At 48.8% G+C, this 19,074-nt stretch overlaps 1 protein-coding gene across 1 annotated transcript in view; it reads right to left on the bottom strand.

The window, feature by feature from the left end:
- The window catches only part of TMEM132D (transmembrane protein 132D), a 192,974-nt gene that overhangs the window by 17,130 nt on the left and 156,770 nt on the right, over window positions 1–19,074 (bottom strand). The window contains exon 5 of the mRNA XM_041410249.1: window positions 12,650–12,793. Coding sequence (XP_041266183.1) covers window positions 12,650–12,793 — 144 coding nt within the window. The remainder of the gene's footprint in view (window positions 1–12,649; window positions 12,794–19,074) is intronic.

The raw sequence follows: 19,074 nt of genomic DNA, 5'->3' as shown, positions 1-19,074 counted from the left end.
CGCCTTTTTAAGCCAAGAATCACTTGCAGAGAAGCATAAATAAGCAGGACTGTGCTCCAACAGCAGCCACAACACACAGGTCCAGATGAAAGCTGCCAGCAGCCCGCACGGACAGGCTGGAGAGCCAGAGAATGTTCTCCAACCCTCCTGCTGTGACAGTGACCCCAGAGCTTGCACTGGAGTGGGAGAGAGGACCCTTCCCCACAATGACAGGGAGGGGACACCGAGCAGGGAGGGGACACTGATCAGGGAGGGGACACCCAGCAGGGAGGGGACACCGAGCAGGGGGGGGACACCCAGCAGGGAGGGGATTTCTGTGCTCCCCTGAGCCACCAACACCAGCTCCCCTCCCTCACTGCCCGTGAGTGGGTTCACAGAGCAGGGAGGGCTCTGGGCTGTGTCAGGGGTCCCAGGGTGGGCTCACAGAGCAGGGAGGGCTCTGGGCTGTGCCAGGGGTCCCAGGGTTGGCTCACAGAGCAGGGAGGGCTCTGGCACTGAGCTGTGCCAGGGGTCCCAGGGTGGGCTCACAGAGCAGGGAGGGCTGTGTGCTGTGCCAGGGGTTCCAGTGTGGGTTCACAGAGCAGGGAGGGCTGTGGCACTGAGCTGTGCCAGGGGTCCCAGGGTGGGCTCACAGAGCAGGGAGGGCTCTGGCACTGAGCTGTGCCAGGGGTCCCAGTGTGGGTTCACAGCGCAGGGAGGGCTCTGGGCTGTGCCAGGGGTCCCAGTGGCCCTGCTGGGGCTCAGTGCCAGCACTCTGTGCAGCCTGGCTGAGGGCAGCAGCTCTTCCCACCAGGCTGGGAGGGAGCTCTCATCCTGGCACAGCACACCTGGCACCCTCTCCGAGCCCTGTGCCCACCCTGCACTGCACAGCCCCAGGCAAGCCCTGCTGAGGGGCTGAGCTGAGCCCAGGCTGCTCCAGCCCCCCTCTGGGGACAGCAATCATCCAGACCCACTTGCTCCCTGCCGTGAACAGGGGTCATTATTTTGACAAATTAGTTAAATCTCTCTCAGTCAGCAACGAGGACCCTGAATTATTCAACATGCATCCGTCTTTCTCCCTTACAAAAAGGGCTGTGAAGCAATAAGTGTATTTCACTTGAACCACTTGTGAAAGATGTAAGACAGTTTGGGTTCACTCCAATGCCCCTTGAAGTCAATGTGAGCCTTTCATTTAATTTTCATTTAATTAATTTCATTAAATTTGCAGATGATGCCAAGCTGGGAGGGGTTAGAAGTTCTCTGGAGAACAAGCTTAGAATTCAAAATGATCTTTGTAGTGTAGAAAACTATCTGAAATAAATAGATGAGATTGAAGAAAGGTAAAGGCAAAGCACAAAGCTGGATAGAAAACAATTAAGTGCAGGATGGGGAAGATTGGCCTGGTGACATCAGTGCAGAAAAGGATTTGAACTAGACAGGATCTGACTAGAAACTCTCCAGCTCTAGGGACCGCTGAGGACTGAGATGATAATTAACAACTGCAGCAACATTTCAGATCTGCTCAGATAAACGACTTTCGAGAATGTCTCCCTTAGTTGGAAGTGTTGCTCCTTTCATCTCAGCTGGAAAATGCCAGTGATTTTTGTGCCTTATAGTGAGATAAGGGATGCACAACTTTTCCTGTCTGTAGTCCATGCATGCCATCTCCAAGAAATGCAGGTGTTCTGGGTAAAAAAAACCACAAGTATTTCATCTTTGCTCCTCAGATTCAATATTGATGACAAAAGCAAAAGGCCCTGTGGTAGTGGGAAATGTGTTTTGCCCAGGACCAGAGGCAGACCCAGCCCTGGGACATCCTTCCCTCCCAGCTGCCCTTCCAGAGAGGACAGAGCAGCCTGTGCCCAGCACCCCTCCTGGCCACACCCGTGCACTAAAGTTTATCAATTTATGCTGCTGCTATGCAGGTAAATGAGTTTGCAGTGCACAAAGTAAATACTACTCCAAACTTCCTTTTTTCCTTCTTAGATGTGAGAAAATGCTGAAGATATTGCTCCCACCTGTATTTATAGCATTAGTTGTGAGGCATGCTGACGTGCAGGACAAACCACTGCCTGAAAATTGATCACACTGCATTAAATCAAGAAGATTCGAGGAAAAAACGTATTAAAAAGATGGAAGAAAAGGCATCCTGTTTTCCTCAGCCAGCTAAACAAAAGCCTGGTTTAGGACAGTGAAATCACCATGGATCAATACTGTTTCATTCCTGTGTCTCTTTCTTTGCACAGCCAAGTAAAATAATAACAACAATGGTGCTGCTGATGAACATTTTATATTTGAACTACCCCCATTATCTAACAGCATTTCAGCATTTTGCAAAAAAAAAAAAAAACAACCTGAAAACACTTTGTGAAGCACATCAGAGTGAGGGCTCAGTGCTCATGACACAAATGTGTGTCTCTGTGTGCATTTTTTCATATAAACACCTATTTATATAGCACAGCTAGCATGATCCTCATTGTGGGAGTGAAGGAATTAACTGTTTACAAAGCTTTCCCTGGCCACAAAGTGCTGGGCAATGTTATCTGCAGGTGCTATCTGGGATGAGAAATGAAGTCTCATTACGGTGACATTGGAGAATAATCAACCAAACAATGAAAACAGCTACATTTAGCATAAATAGGAAAGGCAGGCCAGAAACATTTCCTCTCATGTAGTCCAGAAAAACTGATTAAACAAGCCCACACTTGTGGAATGGGTGGAAGTCCAGGTGAGGACTGAAGAGATGCAGTTTCTATTTCATCTCTGCCATTTCACCTCATAAAAGGTGGTTTTGTGCTCTGTTTATTCATCAATGTTTTATTCATGGCTGCTCATGTCACAGGGCGGGCTCTGACGGGCGCTGCAGTTCCTGGGCACTGGAGATGCTGCAGGAGCTTTCCCAATAAAAATGTGCTCCAAGGGGCAGTGCCAGGCCCAGCAGAGCAAAGCCCTGCCCGTGCAGAAGAGCCCAGACACAGCCCTGGGGCTGGGGAGCTTGGCTCTGACAGCCCCAGAGCAAAGAGAGGCTCAGAACACGCCCAAGGTCACTGCAGAGGAGAAGAACAGCAGCTTTGCTCCCAAACCAGATCACGAAGCCCAGCTGTGCCCAGCTCCCAGGGCAGCCAGGGGAAGAGAGCACCTCGCTGCCAACCTGAGCCCACAGCTCCTCCAAGCCTCCTTTTGCTTTCAGAGGGATGACAGAGGAACACATCCAATAAAACATTCCAGGAGCTGGTTTCAGCAAGGCTAGGGAATCGAAGGTGGAGGATAATTTGAAAGCATTTTGTAAGATTTTAGCTGCTTGTTCCCATTGACTCTGATGGGAGTCGTGCTGCTTTGATCTTTCAAATGCTTTCACACTCCCTCCATCCTGACAAGCACTCATACCACAGATCTATTTACTGGGAAATTGAGCTGAGTCCTGAAGCTTGATATCTGAACTATCTTCAAACAACCAAGAGGAAGAAGGGCCAGCCTCTATGAGAGGCTCCATCTGAACACAGCCTGCATGCTCTGTGTTTAACTGATGATGGCAATAACAAAGCCTCGTGGCTGGTCAATCCCCACAGGGAATGAGGGCTGCCTGCCTCAGGGCGATGCTCTGGACTCGCTACGATCATTCACATTTTTTCTCAGAAGCAGAGGTGATCCCCAGCATGGAAAGAAGAGAAAAGCTGATTATAGGACGTGCAGAGTTCCTCCCTGGACTCTTCTCAGCTGTCTCAAAACCTCTGTGCATGGATGTGCATAATCCAGTGGACTGAGATACAGAGCAAGAACAGGGTCCTGCATCCTGTGCCTGCCCTTTGTTTGGAAAGCAGGACTCCACACAAAGCAGGGAGAAGGAAATGGAGATGTGATATTTGCAAGAGAACTACGACTGCTGCAGATCTCAGTGTGGAGTTATTCATACCCTTGGAACTGTTGGGAACAAAGCTGCAATCCCAACTTGCTGGTTTCCAAACTCCAAAAGAGTTGTTCTATCACCCCCAGATATCGAGGGGAGCTTCCAGAGGAGGATCCATCTGGATCTCTGATCCTCCTTCCCTCAGACACGTGCAGACAGGGATTTCCACTCCTCTGCAGTCACAGGTGGGTGGGTTTGAGTCCTGCAATGCTTTCACAGCTGGACACGTCCCTGCACATGAGCAGACACTCAGGGGAATCTGAGGCTGCCCCACGTCCTGCCAGGGACACAGAACCACCCAGAGAATGGACATCCATTTCACACAGAGGGCTTTCCTGCAGATCCACTGCTGGCTGCCACGGAATGTCCCTGTGGAGTACAGCAATCCCTGCTCCCAGAACCCCTGGTAAAACTTCTGACTAAACTGATGAGAAAAGGTAATTTTCTTAATACAGCAACTGTGTCCTGCAGAAGCAAGCTCCCTGGCAATACATTATTCCTCACACAATTTTAAAGTTCACCTACCTTAAGCAAATCTGGCTGTTTCAGCTAAAAGTTGTGCAGCCTTAGGCATTCTTTATCACAGGAGCAGATGATCTTTTTAACACCTCGAGTTCCTGAGTTTCATATCATTCACTAAATCAATCTCCCTTTCATGATCTGTATTTATACCAATGCCCAATTCTATTACAACTCTCTCTTATGCTTTCTCAATTTCCTCTATTATTCTTTTTTAGCTCTATAATATAATTTCAGTGGCTTACTCAGAGGCTGTCACTTCGTATTTACGAACTGAAACTTGAATGTGCATTATTACTTTATTTTTATGAAAATCCATGATAACTAATGCAGTGATTCAATTTCTACCAAGAGGCTTTATGTTTGGTTTCCTATCTGGCCTCCAACCTTCATTCCTCCAAACAAACTTTTACATCTCTATTTACATATTGGGATCATTAAGGTTCTTTTCATCTCCCTGTCTCAATGGCTTCAGAAGCTATAATGGATTTAGGCAGGAGTTTAATTAGGAATTGCTCTTTTCTGTATTTCAGGCTACATTTCTCGTGAAAGGGTAAAATATGCCTCTAACAAAGGAAAGGCTTGATGAAAGCCCCCAGGAGCCCCAGGCTAGGTAAGTTTCAGTGGAGCAGGGAATTCCTAAGTGGGAGATCCTGGTGCTGGCTCCGTTCCATGGGATTCTGCCATTCATCTGATGTCTGTGCAAGAAAATCCCCCTCAGCCGTTTGCCTGCTTTGCCATGACACCCACGCAGACACAATCAGGTTGTTTTCAGCAAGGTTTTCCCTTGTTTTCTTTCTTCAGGGAGCATGGAATGTCAGAGTTCCATCTCAGAGACACTGCTCAGTCTCGTCCTGCTCTGGCCCACTCCTGTCCTGCTGTGAAGGGCAGAGGAGCCACAGGAGGCTGTTCAGGGGACTGCAAACTGAGCAAACTGCTCACTGCTCCTGCCTGAAGGGCAGGCTGGGCTCAGGAAAACACCAGCTCCAGGAAAGCCTGGCTCAGTGATGGCCTCATTCTGGTTCTGTGGTTAAAATCATCAGAGTCAGGGCAGCTGCAGTGCCCTCAGGATCTGCCAGCACACCCTGGCCAGACTGGGACTGCCTCCAGAACACACTGGAGCAGGTTCTTCCCTCCCTGCTGCCTGTGCTGCTCAGGGAAGGCAGTCCTCCCTCAGACAATGAGATTCTGGGGCCATCCCATTCGTTCTTCTTCCCCAGAAATTTCTTTCTTGCAGTTTTCCTGTGTTGAGCACACTTTATGATATTCAGGCTCTCATTTTATCCACTCCACAGCAACAAAACAAGCACCCAGCCTGCGAAGGAAGTCTTGTCAGTAATGAGCCTTGCTGGAGATCAGATGATAACTGTCAGCTCAGCACTGCAGAGTGCAGGATGAGGTTAATCACACCTCACCCAGCCTCAGAGCGATGAGTCTCAGGGAACGCTGCCCAGCCGCATCTGCTCAGGGAGCAGGGAGCCACACATGAGATTAGACACACACATTGTTTAACCTGGGAACAAAGGGCACTATTTGGAGAACTGCTTGTCAAGGTGTCCGCAAAAATTAGCAGAGTACAGGCAGTGCACTGCCAGAGGGGCTGTGCTCCTCCGTCTGCAGGCCCTGTGAAATCCTGGCCATGGGATTGTGAGCCCTGGGGAAACACTGCCTTTCAAGATTTGTTACAAGCTTGAAACTCAGCTCAGCATCATCAAAAAGTGTGAAGAACTTCCAAGGAAACAGGGGCAGACGTGTGGCTGTGGCGGTGGGACCGGTGGATTGGCTCTGGCTGTGTGACAAGCGCAGACAAACGCAGCCTGTGACAGCCAGGGCTGTGCTCACACACAAGCAATTCCAGCCTGGAACGCTGCCCCTTCCCCTCACCCCACAAAGAGCACGGCAATCCCATTAATACACCGGGCTGAATTTGGGGTTTCAGTGGCAGAAATGGGATCCAGTCATTAACAGAAGTTGTATGTGTGGGTGCACGTGAGACCGACTTTTACTGACAGCCAAGTGCAATTAATGTAATGCTCACAGACAATGCAGAAAATGCACTTTAGTACCATCCATTGTGCCTTTAGAAGCCTCCTCACCAGGGCAGATGATACTTCCCTTCATTACTGAAGTTTCACTTCTCCCTCTCTGCCTTTTAGTGGAATGAAATGGAGCATGTAATGGAACGTCATATTCACAGATTTCATCCTGCTATCAGCTCCAGGTCTGCACAAAGTCTCAAACACTACAACAGCTTTTCACACGCTCACAAATGCCCAAAGAAATTGCTGAGAGCACTCAAATCCCAAGTCTAAAGAAGATGCCCTAAATTTACTCAAACAAAACCCCTATACAGCTGCAAAATAATTACCTGCTTGCAAATAATCACATTATTTTAATGGTTATTATAAGGAACAGATTATTTAAGTTGGGAGAAAATATCAGCTTTGTATAATACCCACCTGCTCTAAATACACAGTTACACTTTTAGTTAAAATTGAAGGGCCATTAAAGCCACTTTTTGTAGGTGCTTAGGTTTCTAATTTGCAATTAAATTAATTGGATTTGAATGCCTAAATTGATTCAGAAATCAGGCTTATCATCCAATAACCATTCAACAGGACGATGCTGCAAACCAAGGCTGAAACAGGAGAGTTGTCCAGCATTTCTGTGGGCAGCTGATGGGGGAAACCAACAGCACTGGTGTGTCCTGCAGAGAAATGCAGCACCCAGGGAGCAGAGCCTGTCACACGTGTAAAGAACTGTCACAGACAATCACTCCTGGTAATAAACTGCACCCAGGTAACTCCTGCTATTCTGGCATCCCGAGACTTTTCAGGTGTGTTTGACTGCTTTGCCTTCTTTTCTCTTGAAATACTTAAGTACTGCATAATTTTTTATATAACTGCACAGAGAAAAAGTACACGGGTAGCCAAAAGTCACCATCCCAAAGGAAATGCAAAATGGTCCAGACAGTGAAAAAAAGAGGAGAAACCTTCAGTCAATTGACCTGCAGAGACTCTGTTACATAAGAAATCTGAAAATATTTCTAAACCCTTCCTCACTCAGCCACCAATGTTTTATCATGACAGAATTTTGTATGTGCTGTGATGAAGTGAATTTAACAGGAGTGATTTTTGGAGAGCCTGTGCTCTGTCCTAGTTAGGGTTATGGATGTTATTAACAGCCCTGCTGACAATGGATGCTTACACATTACATTTCACATCTCCAAGCACTCCTGGGGATTTAGCATTAATGCTCTTTGTCTGCCAAGGTAATTCAGCAGCATGACACACCTTTTGTGTGTCTGCTGAGACAGACCAGATAAACCAGGGCCCACAGTGGCACAGCCACGGCCCAGCTGAAAGCACAAGGCAGAGCCCACCCTGTCACAGCTCAGTGCAGCACCCCAGAAACCATCCCAGGGATATCCAGTTGTTGTGCACTCCCGTTAAGGCAGAAATGAAAATCAAGTGTCACACGCTGTGAGCAGGCTGAGCCCTTATTAGAACCTGCAACACCTAAAATCCCATCCCAGGTTTAACCGTCAGAGCACCATTCCTTCCTTCTCTGGAACCGAGGCAGAGCAGGACAGCACTAAAAACTCAGGTTCATTACAGCGCCTCCACCCCAGCCCTCCTAACTCACCCAGCCCCCCTTTTCCTGCACAGATGCATGTCCAGGATCAGCCTGGCTCCTCCAGCTGCCTCTGAGAGCTCTGGAACCCTGCAGCTATTCCACACCTGAGCTCTGAGAACTCCTCTGTTAGCTCCAGAACGTGAGCTCAGCCTCAGCAAATACTGACACAGTCCTTGGACTGGAGCACGTTTGAATCAGCTGGAGATCTTGTCACATGTATTTTTATTTTGGCAACACCAGCCCCTTCCACACCTAACACAACGTCTGGATAGTCCTGCAAGTGCTCAACAAAACAAAGTCATTTTGTGGCTGTGAAAATCCTAAACTGGGCTGAGCAGCCAGTCATCCACATGGCATGGTGTAACTTCTCTGCAGAATTCTGAAGGAGCCTCAACTCAGAAATTATTTGGATTTTTTTTTTCCATTACAGAGAAGTTTTTTATCTTATAAGCTTATAGCCTTTCAAAAACATAAAGGAAGTGCAGGCAACAGTGACTGTGGCAGTCCCACTGGGGTTTTCAGTAGGGATGATTACAAAAAGGCAAAAAACACCAGAGAAACCTCGTTACTTCCCAAGATTCACATCAGAATGATGAATTGGCAGAATATGAAAGAGACAAATCCAGTAATTTCAACAGCTTTAGGTGAGTTCCAGACAATTCCTGGGAGGTGCAAGTCTGTTGCATTGGTTCCACATTCAGAATTCATCTTTGCCACGTCTGTTTTTCATACCAGAGATTAAAATTGTGCCTTCTCCCTTTATAACTAACACCAGCAGCACACGAACTGAACTCTACAGTTACTATTACAACTCTTAGTTTTGACTGTGCATTTTTCTGAGTTTGTCTTGTATTTCTAGAGCAGAGCACAAAAAGCATTTTCATTTTTAAAGTTGCTCCATCCTAAGGTGAAAAGGTCAGATGGATTCCAATGTCAGGAATACTGAAACTGAGTTGAAATGACAGGTTGTGATTTCATCATTTTCTATCAAAATGAAATGTTTAGACATTGCAGAAAATAAAAACATACATTTGCTGTCTTAAATCAAGATTGTTTCCAAGATGGATCAAAATTTTTTGGGGGCTGGAATAAGGCTGTTCAGCTGGTGAGAGAAATCCCTTTATATTATGGAAAATCATGGCACAGCCTTCTTCACTGAGCTCTCAAGGCACAGATTCATCAGCCACATATAAAATACTGCCCTGCAGGGCTCTGGGGCAGTGCCCAGGCTGTGCCAGGGATGCCAGCAGCAAGAGCATCCCCCTTGCACTCCCTGAGCCCAGCAGCCTCCTGCCATGCAGGAGAAGCCCCAGCTCCCTGGCAGCCCCCCAGAGCTGCAGCTGCTGCAGCAGGAAATCGGCTGCAGGGCTTTTGGAGGGAGAGCACACAGCTTGGGCAAGGCTCCGATTTCAGGAGTCCTCCAGGAAATACACAGCACAGCACAAAAAAGGGGCAGAGGAGCTGAATCCTGTTCAGGGCTGGCTCCAGCACTGTGACTTGTGGAAACTTTCAGGTGTGTGATCAAACACAATGAACAAAAAGCAGTTTTCCTTTCAGGGTAACCAAATGCAGATTTTCAATTAACTCGTCAAGCTGAAAACCCAGAGCACTGGAAAGTGTTGCTTTGGAAACTTCCAGGCTTTGTTGAGCCTTGAAAAAAATGGCTATTTGGAAACAAATGTCTTTTCAAAATGAAAGATTAAAAGAAGCTGATTTTTCTTCTCTCCTTATTCTTGATTAAAATAATCTTGAGAGTTTATTCCTTACTAATAACTCAGCAAAAATCAAGTCTGCTCAAAAATCTCTTTTTTTCCCATTAGCTCAGTAGGAGTTTTACTACCTCCAAATGGTCAGTACTTGAACGTATTTTGAAATTAGTGAAACACAGTCTGTAACACACCTCATTTTTTGGTTATTCTGTCAGGCTGGACCAAATGATTTCTGATAAGTCATCAAAAATATTGTTTCAATGGACTAAATTCTGCTCTGACATATTCAGCCGTGTTCAGGTAGGTGCAGTTTGGCACAAGAAGAGTCAGTGCAGAGTTTGGACCTGCTCTTTAAAGTTCTTTGAAGTTTCAGATGAAATAAGTAAGTAATAAATGTGGACCCTGAAACGAAAAGAAGAATGAGGTACCCTCATTCTGCAAGGAAAATGAGCTTAACCTCATCATTAATCAACACCAAAAAGCCAGGAATAAAAGCTAAGCCACGAAGACATAATCAATCTGTTAGATGCTGCTTGACAGCTGCACTGAAAAACAGCAACAGTAAAGACCCAAAGAAATGTAATCTTAATCTTTATATTTCAGTGGGCATCTTAAGCAGCTTTTTCTTCCATTTTCTATTCCCCACTCTAATGCCCAGAGAACAGAAACTCTAATTACTGCTGCATGCTGAAGGCTGGCCAGTAATTATACATCTTTATCTTCATTAGATGCCCGTGAACAAGGCTTGCTCTGAACCAGAGCAGGTAAACTGGAAACTGCAGACACATTTTCAATTAAGAGCTCACTTTAAACTGGCAACTCATTTTAGCTGTGCAGAAACCTCTCTGCTCTGCAGGAGGGGTGCAGGGGGGGCTGGTCCCTGGTGGTGACAGCCTGCTGTGGCACAGGGCTGTCATTAACACCGCTGTTAATGGGGTGGGTGTGTGAATGTACCTCACACACCAGCACTGGGTATTTGTGTCCTGACAGGCAACGACTAAAACATCAGAAAGCAAAACTGCTTTTTTACACATCTTCCAAATGATGTATTTGTTTTCAAAATCTTTTTTTTCCAATTCACCAAAAAAATGAAATAGAAGATGAGTTAGTAAGACTTGGTCCATTAACTCCCACAACATAAGGACAAATAATTTCCTTCTGTTTCCAAATCTAAATTAAGTCCAACAATTTGCTATATTTGGCAGATTTACCAGATCCAAAAGGGCTTCACTGAAGAGAAAAAACCCCAAACCCCAAAGGTTCCTAATAATACAGCCAGAAAGGCATGTTTAATCAGAAAATACCAACACAGTGGCTAATCAGGAAAATAGGAACACTGAGAATTTTCTAAAGGGGAAGCATTAAAAATACTAAATTTGAAATTCCTGGGGTTCATCTCATGTGTAATAAATTACCATGATGAAATTATTTAAAACAAGTCCAATGAGCACAGAAATTGCAATTTTTTTTGTCAGCAAAGACAGCTCAGGAAAAACCATGTACACCTTGCCCAGCTCTGTTCTTCACTCGTTCTGCCCGAGCTGTCACTGCCTCTGTGACACGAAGCCACCAAACCTGTGGGTGTGTCTGAGCCTCCCAAAGGACAGCAACTACTCACTCACCCGTGCCCAGAGAGGCAGAAAGTGCCCCAGGAGGGTGGTGAGAGCTGCTGGGGCTCCAAGGGAGGCTTTGGAGCTGCTCACAGCCCTGGGCTGCTGCAGCCCAACGCCAGAGCACCCAAGGAGGCAAAGCTGAGACCAAGGGAGGCAAAGCTGAACCCCAAGGAGGCAAAGCTGAGCCCAAAGGAGGCAAAGCTGAGCCCAAAGGAGGCAAAGCTGAACCCAAAGGAGGCAAAGCTGAGCCCAAGGGAGGCAAAGCTGAGCCCAAATGAGGCAAAGCTGAGCCCCAAAGGAGGCAAAGCTGAGCCCAAGGGAGGCAAAGCTGAGCCCAAAGGAGGCAAAGCTTAACCCCAATGGAGGCAAAGCTGAACCCAAAGGAGGCAAAGCTGAGCCCAAGGAGGCAAAGCTGAAGCCCCAGGAGCCAGGCAGCTCTGGGCATGGCCAGGTCCCAGTAAGGAGCAGCTCCTGGAGGTAATGGGACTGCAGCCATTCCCAGCAGCTGGGAGGGAATTCCACTGGGAATTCCATTCCCTCCACTGGGAGGGTGGCCTGGAGGCTTTGTGATAGTTTTGAGACATACTGGTTATAAAAAAAAAAACCCAAAAACTTCAATTTTGACATTCATTTGTAGCTGCATCTCTTGTTTCCTCTCTCAAGTGACAGGCACAGAGAGTTTGTGAAAAGAAAAAAGCTGCTGCAGACCAGGCACCTCTTGTGTCACCTGCTGGAATCCTCTGTGCCTTATCTGCCCCCATCACAGCTCCTGCCTCTTCACCGTTCACCCAGCAGCCAGAAGCGTGCAGGACTGATTCCTTGCAGGATTTCAGTGGTGATGTGGTACTTGCTGAAAGCCTCCAAGGAGCAGGGATTACCCTGAGGCTCCAGTGTGACCCCCCCAAGGTCCCAAAAAGGACCTGCAGGCACTCCTGGTCCCCTGGCTCTGGCCAGGAGAGCACACGCTGAGCCCCAGCAGGGAGCAGAGCACTGCCAGCACTCCTGTACAGCCCGTGGAGCTGCAGAGGCACGGGGAGAGGCAGCTCTGGAAATGCTTCCCAAGTGGGAAGTGTCAGACAATCCCACGGGTCTGACGAGCAGGACGGGAAATTGGGATTTTGTGTTTGGTTTGTTGCTTCACTGGAGCGAGCTATACAGCAATAACAGCAATAATAAATCTTGGTTCCAGCAGCAGAGCAGTCAGAAAATGAAAGAACTTGTTCCATCAGAGAACAGCAGTGCTCTGCAGGGCCTCTGCCTCTGTGGAAGGAGCAGCCTGATCCTACCTTAATGACGTCTTCATCTGATGACCTGCATTCCACAGAGTCCACAAGATCTGTCACAGTCCCATCATCTTCCACAGAAACCACCCTGACAGGGACAGCCACTGTTTTCCCTGTGAGAATAGCTGTGTTCAGGATCTCTGCTTCCTAAGAGAAAAGGAAACAAAAGACCACTTAGTATTTATATTCTGCTATTAATTCATTAGTACCACCTGGATCCAGCTTCAGTTCCTCATGGCTATGGCAAGGACTGCTCCCAGTGCAGCAGGCAGGACAGGAGATTTCCAGCTGTGATTCAGGGCTCTTGAGGTACCTGTGGTGCCCTGCCTGCTGTGTGCCCTGCCTGCTGTGTGCCCTGCTGCCTGTGCCCTGCTGTCTGTGCCCTGCTGTCTGTGCCCTGCTGTCTGTGCCCTGCTGTCTGTGCCCTGCTGTCTGTGCCCTGCTGTCTGTGCCCTGCTGTCTGTGCCCTGCTGTCTGTGCCCTGCTGTCTGTGCCCTGCTGTCTGTGCCCTGCTGTGTGCCCTGCTGCCTGTGCCCTGCTGCCTGTGCCCTGCTGTGATGCCCTGTGTGCTGTCTGTGCCCTGCTGTGATGCCCTGTGTGCTGTCTGTGCCCTGCTGGCTGTGCCCTGCTGGCTGTGCCCTGCCTGCTGGCTGTGCCCTGCTGTCTGTGCCCTGCTGTGATGCCCTGCCTCCTGTCTGTGCCCTGCTGGCTGTGCCCTGCTGGCTGTGCCCTGCCTGCTGGCTGTGCCCTGCTGTGATGCCCTGTGTGCTGGCTGTGCCCTGCTGGCTGTGCCCTGCTGTCTGTGCCCTGCCTGCTGCAGGACCTGCTGCTCCCTGAGGGCCAGAGCAGCCAGCACCCGAGTGACTCTGCAGCCCAGGGACAAACACACCTGGACGTGGCAGCAGGGACACCTCCAGCCTGAGCTCACCTTAGTCATCACCTAAAAATGTCTCAAGTCTTGCTGCTTTCCCCCTTTTCTGAAAGGTTTCCCACAAACACTGGCCTTCCATGCTGGGAGTGCCCTCTGCCTGGGCACCCAGGCTGGCACGTGGGCACAGCTCAGGGGCAGGGTTTGAGCTGCTCTTGGGGGTGCAGGCTTGGCGAGGTCAGAGCCCCAGAGCCTGTGGGGCAGTGCCACTGCTCTCCTGACAGCACCGTGCCTCCCCTGCTCTGCCTCCAGGGGAATTAAGGTCCCGGGTAAGTGACTGTGCACCACAGGACTGGGTGGGATCACACCCTCTTCAGTTTTCTAGGATTCACCCTGGCTCCTGGTGGGCAAGCACCTCCCCACACCTCTTTCTTTACCTCCAAGGAGGTCTGTGCAAACCCAGCCTCTCTCAGACAGAGGAGGGATGCTGGGAGGGTTGGGGCTCACCAGCTCTCTGGTGACCAGTGCCTGTTGCAAAACACATTCCTGCTGTTTGATTTAGCAGTTCTTATTTCAAAGTGCTGAGCTCTGATTACCTGAAGAGCATCAGACTGACCAGAGCTCTCTGTCACCAGGTGTCACCTCTGTCTGGCACCACAGACTGGCTGATCTCTGCCAGGACTCTGAGCACAAACTGCTGCCCGAGTCCTCCCACCCCGAATTGCAAGATCCTGCTCATCTCTGGAAAGGTCTCTGAGCCCTTCAGAGCTGTGCCTGTGAAGCTGGGACCATCCTGTAGAACAAGAGGCCCTTGATTTCAGCTGGCTCTTGTGCAATAAAGGCTCCCAAAGCCCCCCAAGTACTAAATTCTCATTATCTAAATAGCTCCCACTATGAGCTCTGAGACTGACCTGATTTTACTCCTGGAAGACAAGAGAGTGGGGATTGGAACCAAGTTACCAGAAGATGATGACTGCTCCTACTGCCTCTTGGGCTAAAGGGGAGAAGCTGAGATTTTTCTCCTCTAAAGAATTCACATCAAAAAGACCTTTCCCTCTTACTTAAAGAAACAGACACACTTTATTCAGACTCAAAGCAATATTTAAAGAAAGAAAAAACCCCTCCTGGTCACTTGATAGCTGCTTTGCTAAGGTTGCCCCATCCTCACTGTGATCTTTAGGGAAGGGAGAAAGAGGATTTCACAAAAAGAGAACTTGAGAAGAAAATCCTCTTCCTCCCTCAGCACAAAAGCCCTTCAGATATTTTGAAAATGTCATTCATCCAAGGGTGAGAATATCTGCCTGTACACTCAGGTCTGCCCTGATCACACATTTGCTCAGTGGAGAACATGCTGCTCAGGTTGCCGAGCTCTCAGGTTTGCAATGAAGTTTCCAGGTTCTGGGTTTTTCCCATGTCTGGGCTCTGCCCCCAGGTTCCTGAGCACCTTTTGCTGCTGCCGTGGGCTCAGCAGAGCTGCAGCTGGCAGCACAAGCCCTGCAGTCACAGAGCCAGTGGCAGGGCTGCTGGCAGTGCCCTGCGAGCACTCGGGCACCAATCTCATCTCCCTGCGGCTGCTGGAGGCACAGCACCTCCCAGGCTGCTCACACCTCCAGCTGAGCAAAGAGCTCTCCCCTGATCCCCCGAGCCACAGCTCCCTCCTCCCCTGGCTCCATTAGTGTGACCCTCACAATTATTTTATAAAGCAAAGGGAACTTTAATAACCAGGCCTTTGAAGCAGTGTGATTAATGAGGTCTGCTTACCAAAGGCAAGTGCGATTTCCCCCGGTAAGAGCCAGGAACTGAGAATGATTCTCAGAAGCTCCTTGCATTTCTTTTGAGTCTCTGAGTTTTCCAGGGCTGGCTTTGGATGCTCAGAACACAGAGTGCATCCCAGTGCAGCCTCCCTGCCCCTGCCTGGGATCTGCTGCTCAGTGCCTGCCCTGCTCAGCTGAGCAAAGAGCTCTCCCCTGATCCCCCAAGCCACAGCTCCCTCCTCCCCTGGCTCCATTAGTGTGACCCTCACAATTATTTTATAAAGCAAAGGGAACTTTAATAACCAGGCCTTTGAAGCAGTGTGATTAATGAGGTCTGCTTACCAAAGGCAAGTGCGATTTCCCCCGGTAAGAGCCAGGAACTGAGAATGATTCTCAGAAGCTCCTTGCATTTCTTTTGAGTCTCTGAGTTTTCCAGGGCTGGCTTTGGATGCTCAGAACACAGAGTGTATCCCAGTGCAGCCTCCCTGCCCCTGGCTGGGATCTGCTGCTCACTGCCTGCCCAGCTCTGCCCTGCTGGCACTGCCCAGCTCTGCCCTGCTGGCACTGCCCTGCCCTGTCCTGCCCTGCCCTGTCCTGCCCAGCCCTGCCCTGCTGGCACTGCCCTGCCCTGTCCAGCCCTGCCCTGCCCTGTCCTGCTGTCACTGCCCTGCTGGCACTGCCCTGCTGGCACTGCCCTGCCCTGCCCTGTCCTGCCCTGCCCTGTCCTGCCCTGTCCTGCCCTGCCCTGTCCTGCCCTGTCCTGCCCTGCCCTGCAGCCCCTCTGAGCCCGGGAGATGCAGCACGCCCTGCCCAGAGCCCCTGCAGGAGACTGCAGTTGGCAGTGCTGTGCCCAGCCCTGCTGGCACTGGGTGGCACTGGGCTGTCCTGCCCTGGAGTCACTGAGCTGGCACTGGGTGGCACTGGGTGGCTCTGGGTGGCACTGGGCAAGCTCTGGGTGGCACTGGGTGGCTCTGGGTGGCACTGGGTGGCTCTGGGTGGCTCTGGGCTGTCCTGCCCTGGAGTCACTGAGCTGGCACTGGGTGGCTCTGGGTGGCACTGGGCTGTCCTGCCCCAGAGTCACTGAGCTGGCACTGGGTGGCTCTGGGCAGGCTCTGGGTGGCACTGGGTGGCTCTGGGTGGCACTGGGCTGTCCTGCCCCGCAGTCACCAGGCTGTGAGCTCTGCCTGCAGGGATTCCTGTCCCTCCCCACACTGCAGGACGGTCTCCTCAGGCCCTGCTCTGCACCCCCAAAGCAGGGAGCAGAACTGCATTTCCAGCAGCTCAGCCTGCCGGGCACAGGGAAATGCTCTGCAGGCACCTGGGTAACAGCCAGGAAGGGCTGAACATGAAACCTGAAAACTGCTTCATTCTGAGGAAACAAACATGATACTTGCTTAGCCACGCTCAGATTTATAGCTCAGAGCCTCAGCATGTAAAAGCTGTAAATCTAAATGGTTACTAATTTATAACTGTTGCTTTTTGCTGCTTGAGTGGAAAAGGAATTTCCTGAAGAAATATGATGTTCTTTATCTATAACTAACACAGATTACAGGAGATAAGATGTCAGGGCACTCAGGATGGGAATAGTTATGCTCTTGCAAAGCTACAGCCAGAGTGTCACTGGTAAAAGTTGATTCCCTCAGCAGCTATTAAAAAGGTGCTGAACTGTCTCTAACTATTAACACAGCATATCTCTATAATTCACTTACACTGAGCCCCTCCAACAATAAAATTAAATAATCAGAGAAAAACATGTCTTTGCATGTAATAGAATTGGAAGACCAGGTAATCTTTACTCTGAAATTGCTACCACAGTAAATAAACAGTAATACTTTAAAAAAGATGCCAGAGCGAGTGTTCTTTGCTTACTGAAGAGATTCAGATTAAATAACTGAGCATATTAAGCCCTGCAGCAGAAACATACTCAGAAGATGTACACAGTAAGCATCAATTTAAGTTGAAATGCAGAAGTGAATACCTATTAGGTTTTTTCAATTTTAATAGGTAGCTTCCCTGAAATTTAATTTCCCTTCAGACATCTTTTGCCTTATCTTTCCAAGGGTGAAAAGAAGGGCTTTACAATATCTTTATAAATCTTTCCAAATTTCTGTTTCTGTTGTCTGTGTATAGACAGACAGTATTTCCTAATGTCTGTGGGTGTACATGTATATGTGTAACTTTTGGAAGCATCAGTGCAAGACTGACTCTAGCTTTGCTCCAGCTGCACCTGAGCTCCACTCACCCCCCAAGGGGTCCTGTCTGAACCTCAGGGCCCCACGGGAGGCTCTCCCTGGCAGTTTGGTCTGAGCCTGCCTGCAGATGCTCATCACTGCCTCCAGCCCAGCCACACCTACCACTGGATTAATCACTGCATCCATCACCAAGAACACGTGTTGTTCCTTTTCTCTTGCAGTGAAGGGCATCCTTCCACCCAGCACACTCGCCCCCTCCAGCAGGAGAAGGGCTTGTCCTACCACAGTGCACAGGGAAAAGGAGATTAAAAACTCCCCACGCCACTGTAGCTCATGTTCTAGAAGCACAGCAGACCTCCAGAGACATTCTTCATTAGAGCACTGCAATATATCTGCAGGCTGAAAATCTAATTTCAAAAATCAAGAATGCTCCTCTTGGGTGTCAATAGGTATTTTGGCTCCTGGGTTATGTACAGAGTGCAATCAGGAAGAGAATAAACTGATCCCTGAAATCTCCTGAAGGCCAGAGCATGCACAAAGAGACTGAATAGCTGCCTGAAAATCCCTCCCACTGACATTCCTTAACATTCTCCATTCTCCTCTTTTTAATGTATTTTCTATTAATCAGCATGTGGAGCACTAATCCAGGGTCCCACCTTGAATCTCCTGACTATTTAGGTAAAAAAGACCTAGATTTGCCTCCTGTTCAACCACAGCCATCCTGCTCGTATCAGAGGATCCATGCTTCAGTCATGCATAACTAATTTCAAATCTTATTTAGCATCAAGTCTCAGAATTAAGCAGCTAAGTGACAGCTGTTTAATTAACTCCTTAAGCTGATTAGAAAGCATTACAGAAATCCCCCCAAGGAAGAGTTTATAACTGTCAAGAGAGCCTAAGGCCATGTTAATGCTTCTGTTTAAATTTAGTAAGCTTCTAAACCAATAAAGTCTAAATGCTTGACATTCTCATGGATGTGGTCAAACTCAGCTTTTTCCTCCTGTTACCACCGCAAGGGCAGGAAACAAAACCAGTGACAGAGAAGGGATTTGAGGAGTCAGGAAGCAGCAGCTGAAGAGAAAAGCCAAGAGCTGCATCCCCCCCAGGAGCTGCTGTGGGTCGTGGCACCAGCCCTCCTCCAGTCGGGATTAGCTCTGAGCTGGAGTAAAGCTGAGCTTGCACCTGAAATGCAGAGTCATCTCCCAGCCCCTGGCTGCAAGGAAAAAGGGTTTGTTCATCGCCTCTTAAACCCTAAATCCACCTTTAATGATAAGATTATGGCAGCTGAAGTACAAGTTTTAGAAGCAGCTGGTGGGGCTAGATACAAGGTGGAGCAGAGAAACCAAAATTGCTCCAAAGCAGATTTCCTCGCCTGCGGCACATTATTGTCAGCTCTGAGCTGGCAAACAGCTTGAAATATATAAAATATCATTCTGATTTCCTTATTTCCCCTGTTGTTTCCAGATTCTTTAGGACGAGCTGGAAAAATTATTGAAAAATCACCAGCAATTCTTCTGTGTCCAAAGGAATAAAGGAGCAGTGGCCAGAAATAACCCAAATTAATTTGTGAGACCTTTAATATGAACAGGAGAGTTGCAAGTACAAGTTGAGATA

The sequence above is a fragment of the Onychostruthus taczanowskii genome, unplaced genomic scaffold (assembly GCF_017590055.1).
Source record: "Onychostruthus taczanowskii isolate IOZ18803 unplaced genomic scaffold, ASM1759005v1 scaffold32, whole genome shotgun sequence".
In the NCBI taxonomy this organism is placed as follows: Eukaryota; Metazoa; Chordata; class Aves; order Passeriformes; family Passeridae; genus Onychostruthus; species Onychostruthus taczanowskii.
Note: the sequence above shows the minus strand (reverse complement) of the source record. Positions and strands in the feature narration are given on the sequence as shown.